Source organism: Spinacia oleracea, chromosome 1 (assembly GCF_020520425.1).
Source record: "Spinacia oleracea cultivar Varoflay chromosome 1, BTI_SOV_V1, whole genome shotgun sequence".
Classification (NCBI taxonomy): Eukaryota; Viridiplantae; Streptophyta; class Magnoliopsida; order Caryophyllales; family Amaranthaceae; genus Spinacia; species Spinacia oleracea.
In genome coordinates this window covers 41,132,179-41,140,615 of record NC_079487.1, presented here as the reverse complement: position 1 = coordinate 41,140,615, position 8,437 = coordinate 41,132,179, and the positions used below count along the sequence as shown (strand labels likewise).

General features: G+C 38.6%; 1 protein-coding gene across 1 annotated transcript; it reads right to left on the bottom strand.

Annotated features, from left to right (window-relative positions):
* Nucleotides 1-4,931: 4,931 nt before the first annotated feature.
* LOC110778007 (uncharacterized) lies at nucleotides 4,932-8,237 on the bottom strand. The gene is made up of 3 exons (XM_021982566.2): nucleotides 7,904-8,237; nucleotides 6,891-7,155; nucleotides 4,932-5,479 (listed from the first exon to the last, which is right to left on the bottom strand). The coding sequence occupies exons 1-3, from the start codon at nucleotides 8,151-8,153 to the stop codon at nucleotides 5,251-5,253; spliced, it is 744 nt and encodes a 247-aa protein (XP_021838258.1). The 5' UTR covers nucleotides 8,154-8,237; the 3' UTR covers nucleotides 4,932-5,250.
* Nucleotides 8,238-8,437: the final 200 nt, after the last annotated feature.

The following is an 8,437-nucleotide window of genomic DNA, read 5'->3' as shown; positions in this document are numbered from 1 at the left end:
AGCTCCTGGGTCAGAGCAAATACCTTTTCCGAAGTCTGAGAAACCTTCGCCTTCTTTGGATGCGCAGAAGACCTCAGAAGAGTGCTACCCTTCCTTTTCTTCTGATCCTAAAAAAGGAGACCGAGGGTCAATAAATCAGAAGAACACTAAGGAGGGAATAAAGAAAAAGGTGAAGTACCCGGTTCCTGGATAAAGAGATATCTATCCGAGCCGGGGATGAAACCGAAGGAACGACTCGCGGCACAGCGTCAGTCCCAGGACCCCAAAAAGATGGCCTAGGACCAAGACGTTAGCCGACGGCCAACCAAAAAAGAAGTAAAGACAAATAAAAACCGAAGAGATAGAAACACTCACTGGATCCGAAATTGTCCTTAAGGGAGGAAGCACGACCTTCACTGGAACAACTTCGGGAGAAGAAGCAGAATCAAACGGATCGGCTCGAACTTTGCATATCCGAGCAACACCCGAAGGAGACAGCACGTAATCCTTGAGACGAGGATTGCGAGGATTCTCTTTCCCGAACTTGTACTCGGGACTCGAGTCGTGAATAGTTCGCAGATCCAAAGAGATGCCCAGAATCTCAGGATCAAGACAACTGAAACCGTATTCTGCAAAAACAAATTACGAAACAAGTCAATAAATCAAAGGAAAAGAGAGGAGGCCAAACTCACTGAAACACGGTCCCAGCCCGAAAGACACCTACCCCTGTCAAAAATCCTGCTGAGACCGGCGACAGCAAGAATGTCCTCCCGCAAGATGTAGTTAAGGTTCGGGAGCCAGCTAGACGGCAGTTTGTAGTTATCCTCCCGAGCCAGAAACCACTGGACGAGATCCACATAGTGCTGATGATTCCGATCCGGAGCAGCCACCCCCACCATATCAGGATCAGGCCTCACGAACCACTTGGGAGGGCGATAGAAATTGGGGTGCTTCGGATCCGTCGGTACACGAACAAGCAACCACTCCGTCTTCCATTTATGGTCGGAGCTGAGGTAAGGGTAAGCCGTAATATAGTTCGGCTCGCCCCTCCTTCGGGATTTTTTGTTGATGATGGTCCACCAGCCATACCCATCACCCTTGGAAGCATGGTTGAAGGACAGATCGTGGAGATCCCTAAAAACGGAGACGGAGCAGGGAAAGTTAACGAAATCGCACACCCATCGAAACCCGATGATGTGCCTCATAGACTTGGGAGTAAGTTGGGCCAAACTGATGTTGTACGACACCAGGAGCTCGGAAATGAACGGATCCAAGGGAAAACGGGGGCCATTCTCCAAGTGATGAGTGTACACAGAGATGAACCCCTTCGGCGGATGAGTCACCCGAGGACGCTCCTGATCGGGAAGTTTGCACCAGTACCCCAAAGCATGCTGGATTCCGTATAGCGCTTCGGCCTTTCGATGATAGTTCCCCAGCTTCGCCTCCACTAACCAGTCACCACTGACTGATTTCTCCAACGGACCATCAATCTTGGTGGTCTCATGCAAGATCGGAGCATACTTACCTTTCGGATCAGCTTCAGTCCAATGAACTGGAAACTCAGGGTAAGGCCGACGGAGACCCGAAGAGCCATCCTTCTTACCAGAAGCAGCGCGTTCAGACCCACCAGACCCTCCAACAGCGCCATCTTTGGAGGCATCCCAACCAGCCGAACGTTTCTCCACCACCTTATCCGAAGGCCAACCCTTCGAAGTTTTTTGCACCCTTCCCGAGGGCACCTCCTCCCTCTCACTGGAGGAACCAACGACGAACTTACTCTTGCCCTTGTTCTTCGTCATGGTTGCAAATTCTCGGTCCAGGGTTTAGATTGAGGAGTAGAGGAAAGAACGAAAAAAATAAGGAAAATTCAGAAATAAGTTACCTTTTTCCGAAGCGGAATTCGCCGACAAAGCAAACGAGACAAGTTCCCGAAGTTAAAAGCTGACTGAATTCCGTAGATCTGAAGAAACTCGAAAGCTGCGATCGCCGGAAAAAGAGAGGAAGTTTGTGTGAAAGAGAGAGAAAGTAAAGGTTTGAAGGAAGTCTTGCGCCCAGTATTTATAGAGAAAAAAGGGCGCACCAACTTCTTTCAAACCCACGATCTCCATGACTCAAAACAAGTCCCAACACTTGTCATCAATGCAAATCACCTCTTTTCAAAAAAGAGAGGGAACTTTTGGACTTCTGACAGCTGGAAACCCACCCATTCTAAATGAACTGGGTCTGGGGGGCATGTTGTTTGGGCTCCCAATTGATATTCAATTGGGCCACTAAGTCCAAAGCCCAATGGCTCTAAACAGCAACATCAAACCTACCACAATGGCTATTCAGCCATCCACTAAGGCCCAAGGCCCAATAGCAATAAATGACCTATGGGCATTTATTATGCAAACACTATAAATAGGCCGCCAAGGCTCACACCTCAAGGTACGTCCAATTTATCGCCTTAAGACTACTCATCTAGAGAACTTCTCTCTAGAATCCGAGCATCGTTCTTACTTAGGCATCGGAGGGGCTTTCCTCGGAAACACCCCCGAGGCTAGTGATTTTACTCTTGTGCAGGTGAATTCGGACGCGACTCATTCAAATAAGCAAGATTTTCGACACACACACAAAAAGGGCCTTCATTTGAAGCCCATTGTTTCCACTTTTACAACACCGGAACAATCGGGATTTAATAGGATCGGTGGAAATTTAGAGTAGCTTATATATCAAGATACTTTTATATTTGAACATTGAAATATAGAACTATAGTTGCGTGTTTCTATTACCTTTCGAGAGTTTATCAATGGTGATATTATGTTGTATTTTTTATTCTTTCGTTTGATTGGTATAAAAAACGAGTGAGAAGAAAGTAAAAGTCGGGGGCTAAGGGATAAAAGGTCATTTGTGTTTAATTCTTGTTACGTACGTTTATGATCCCAACATATATATACTAGTCTTATATGCACGTGATGCGTGCGAATAAAAAAAAATAGATTTGTGTTATAACATGTAAATCTGAAATAGCATGTAAATAATATAATATATATGCGATGCGTGCAAATGTATGAAACAATAAGTTAGATAGAGCCGAAACGTATATAAACAGACTGATTAAAATTGTAAGAATTTATTTAAGGGCTAGATTGATTAAAATGCTTATTTAGGCATTTCCTAATGGGTAATTCGTCATTATATTCTATAAGCGTGGAGGGTATTTTAGTAATCCAAATGGGACACCAAAAATGCATTTAATTAAAATAATCTCACCTCTTCCCTTATATAATAGAGATATATTTTCAAGGAAACTAAAAAGTTGAGTAAAGAGTAAAGATACGGGATTACAGACTACTCCTTTACAATTGTCATTGTTGGGTTGCAATTCGAACAATGTCATGTTTGAGGAAGGATTTTTTTTTAGAAAAATTGTCAATTATTATTTAGGGGTCGCCTGAATATGAGGTAATTCGTAATCATTAGGGGTAATAATTAAGGGTGGAAAAATTATTGGAGTACAAATTAAAGGGGGTAAAGTATTTGGGATCAACTTTGAGGTTGGTTTGGAAAGAACGTAATTTGTACAGAGGGAAATTAATATTTGCGCTAGGAGGAGTAAAAAAAAAACCCAGAAGAAAGAGAAAGAGGAAAGAAGAACGAAGATTGGAGGCGAGAGAAAAAGAAACAGGATGAAAAAACAGAGAGAGAAACCAAATGAAAGATATGCATGAAATGGTCTGGAATATTACTCCACTCAATCCAGGCGGACCCTTAGGCTTTTAATGATTTTGTGATTACTACCTAACTTGTTAAAATTGTTAATTATACTACCTAGGTGTATAGTTATTGTTGTCAGTTCCTGCCTTAGCCCCATATTCCGCCCAATTAATCACTAATCATATCCAACGCTAATCATACTTTAATTATTCTAATTGATTAATATTAAAATAAAAAAAGTTCAAAACTAATTAAATCAGAAAATCCAAAAAAACACTAGTTATTTGAAGAGTGTTAACATGTGTTTAGATGAGTTGCACAAATGAACCCCTGAGCCTTTTATAAGAGTGAGTTTATCCCAAGTTTTAAGGTGAGTCTCAAGTCTTGGGATAATATGATAAAAGACTACAACAAGTTTTGAAGTGAGCTTGAAAATCCAATACTCTTTCAAGACTCACTTAAGAGTCTACTTTTTCTCCAACCAAATTAAATTATAACACATCATCATACTTTATCCTATTTAATTATTATTTTAGGAGTTTAGTTGAATATAAGGCGAGTCTGAGATGATGTGTAAAAATAAGGAGAGTCTTATATGAGTCTGAATAATAATAAAAAAAAGGTTTAGAAAACTGATCCGACAGAGTCCAAAGTCTTCGAACTCAAGTCTTGGGATAATATGATAAAAGACTACAACAAGTTTTCTAAGTTTTCTAATATGATAAATTCTCAAGTCTTGGGATAATATGATAAAAGACTACAACAAGTTTTGAAGTGAGCTTGAAAATCCAATACTCTTTCAAGACTCACTTAAGAGTCTACTTTTTCTCCAACCAAATTAAATTATAACACATCATCATACTTTATCCTATTTAATTATTATTTTAGGAGTTTAGTTGAATATAAGGCGAGTCTGAGATGATGTGTAAAAATAAGGAGAGTCTTATATGAGTCTGAATAATAATAAAAAAAAAGGTTTAGAAAACTGATCCGGCAGAGTCCAAAGTCTTCGAACTCAAGAATTTAAACTTGACTCTCTCAAGATCATTCATAGCCTCAAGAATTTAAGCTTGACTTAAATCGACTGGAATCATCTGAACAACATGAGAATACAGGCATAAACACAATTTGCCTCCATGGCCCAAGAATAGACCTCTCAAGTCTCAACCATGGCGGACAATGACATACTTACATTTCCAGAAATCTTTCGCCCTTTATTTCCTAGGTCAATTCGCGGTAACATTTGTTGAGGAAGCTGAAATGAATCTGATTCTCTCTTCTATAAAGTAAGTCGCGAGTTACAATAGCGTTACAACCAAAGGCAAAGCTAGAAGAGCCAATACTCAATAGTAACTATGCATACAAATTACACCATATATAATATATTATGAAGGGATGGCGCCTTGCAGCTCTTTTGAAATCCATCTTCATGAATTTACATGGGACACATTACTGCATGTCTACGTTACACACTTACACGATAGCTTCTGTAACTACATGTACTCTAAATAATATGACTAGTTATTTTTCACCAAGTCTTTTTTGGCACAATGTGTTGACACTTCAAGACATGCACTACCTAGATGCCCACCTTTCTTCATAATCATACCGCCCAAGAGATAAGGACATGGAAGGAACCTCAGTCAATTTCAAAGGATCAGGTTCAATCCCGTAGTCAGTTAGTGGTCTGTTTTCAAGTACGTCATCATGACCTTTCACAAACTCCGGGATCTCAATCTCTCCTTTCTTCATATCGTCCCAAAGGTATTGCAGCCGGCTTACATACTTGATTTTCCAATACAGGCTGAAAAACAATTTAACATTAGTTATATTGATGCCAAGTGATAAGAAAAGCATGCTTGCATATTTCAGAAAGAAATGGTTACTCAACACTCAACATTATAAAGATTACAAAACAAGCTTTGAAAACTACTCATATAATATTATAATCTTGAAACGGAAATGTTTATAAATGAAATACAAACAGAATAACCAGGAAACTGTTATAAATGATGTGAGCGGTGAGCCTAAAGGATGTAAGAAGCAAGACTGCTGAGATAGACGGTAACAAAATTAGGTATTTTGCAATTTCAAGACATTCGTTAGTCACTGCTCCAACAGAAAATGCTACAGGCTCAATTTTACGATACCTAGAGGCTAATATGATACTCCCTCCGTATTTTAAAAAGAAATACACTTTGACCGACACACAATTTTAGGAGAGTGAATTGAATTTATTAAAATAATATGAAAGTGGGGTAATAGGTAAATTATTTATTATAGTTAAAAGATGATGTGGGTAATTGTGGGGACCACAAGAAATAGAGAAATATTAATATATTGGAAGTGGGGACCAAAACATGTCAAAAAAGGAAAGTGCATCTCTTTTTAAAATACGGTCGTTTAAGAAAAGTGTATCTCTTTTTAAAATACGGAGGGAGTACTACGTATAAATAATATCATTCGGCAGTCTATTGTCCAGGGTACAGAACACGCAGCAATACGACATCCCCTCCTACAGCTGCAGAAGCATACAGTGGAGATATCAAAGTGTAAGTCTTACTTCCTCCGTTCCGCAATAGATGCATCGTTTCTCTTTTTGACACTATTCATTAACTAACTTTGACAATTATTCTTTCACATTATGTAAAAACAAACATAGTCAAGTGAGATCTTGTTAAATTCGTATTAATGTGAAGATTTCAAATATTATTTTTTTTATAATTTTTACTTACACGCAATTAGAGATATTAATGTTCAAAGAAACATGTTGGGATACGTGAATAAAGAGATGATGCATCTATTGCGAAACGGAGGAAGTATAAAACTTCACCGGTACTCCCTAGTATTCTATTTCAGAAAGCTTGTTAGTCTCTTGATCAAGTTGGTCACCAAAATAGCATTAATGCAGCCAGAGAACCAATGCTTATGCCATAAAACATGTACTCTTACAAGCAAGAACTAGATAACAGAAGGTCAATTCAAACTACCTTGAAGATCTATTTAAACATGAACAAAAGAACCAGGGTCTGTCAATCAAATTCACAATTCAACTAGTTGCCACTTGCTCCCATGTTCAAAGGTGAGTCGACAATACACTTCCAAGGAAACATTTAAACCTCGATGCTTAAGCAATTATGCAGTCACACAAATGTAAAACATGAACTAATAAGCGATTGGATCAAGTATGCAAAACGAAGAAAGATTGTACTCACTTCCCACTCAAGAAAAACCGTCCAAGGGTCGCAAAGGCAAGCCTTGACCGTAGACCAGGGTGAAGAAAATAAACGACTTGAAGTCTATCTTTAATTTCAGCAGGGAGATCCTCATAAATCCATCGCAAGATGGTCATTCCAGGGGAATTATCCTCCTTCTGTACAGTAGTATGCATGTAAACAATGCCAAACGGCCCCTCCGGCAACTCGGTGTAGATTTTGTAGAAAACATACTTCTTCAATCGTTCAGAATCGACAACCGGGGCTGGAAAAAACCCATTGCACAACCGTATCAGAATACTTGAAAACAACAACACTGGAAAAAGATTATTCACATTATGACTATCCGCTAATCGATATACCCCTCCTCTCTCACCTATACTTAAAATTAATTGACAGCAATCATTTCCCCTTTCAGAAACTTCCCTAAAACATATACTTCCTCCATTTTTTATTAATTGCACCATCTTAGGTTTTGGCACTATTTATATATTCTTATATAGATATTTTTTGTGATTTATATGTAAAGAAAAATATATTCATGTGGGATCTTGTTAGATTCATCTCAAAATATACTTTCAAATTATCAAATTTTTATAATTTTTTCAAATGTATAACGAGAGATATTAATGGTTAAAATAGTACATTGGCAAGCGTGAAATCTAAGATGGTGCAATTATAAAAAAAATGGAGGAAGTATATGCATTATGCTCAATTGTTCATTTAGTAACACCCAAATCCAATAAACTACTGAATATTTATCATTGCATTTAGCAAAATTCATGAAATCGTGATATTCCAAGCACTTCAACACCATTAAAAATCATATAAACAAACATAATTAAATTAAAATTGCGATTATAAACCATAACAAAAAGAAGCAAAAAATGATATCTGCAATTAACGTAAAACAAAGCCCAGAAATTCAAACCCCCCCCCCCCCCAAAAAAAACTTCATCCGATTAATAAACCCTAGAAAATCATAGTTAAACATTAAAAAACCGAAATATTACCAGGAAAGTATTTTCCGACGATGCGGAAGATACAATTGCCAGATTTATCGGACCCTTGAAGCCGGAAGAAATCACGAGCTTCAAGATCGGAGAAATCTTCGTCGGCGAAGTAGGAAGGACAATCGTGCCAAGTTTCCGGCAGGTCAATAGTATTTTGTTGTGAAGAATCTAAGAAAGGGCGAGCGTCGACACCCAAGTCTGAGGCTAATACAAATACTGAGAAGTCATCTTCTGCTGTTGAATTCTCCATTTCTCAAACCTCTCGCTTTCTCTCTCCTCAGTGACTGATTGGTCTAAAATGATGAAATATAAGTTTTTTCCTGCTCTGTTTAGATTTTACTCCGGGCGTGCACGGATCTGTTTGATTCGGGATGGAACTTATTTTAACTTTTTACGCATAGCACACCCGGTTCACCGGAGCTTAACTCCGGAACTTATTTTAACTTATTTCGCTGAAATTGATGAACTCCACCCAATCCATCTCCGTAATTCACCAGTAAAATATTTTAAGGGGTATTTTCGTAAATAAATTGT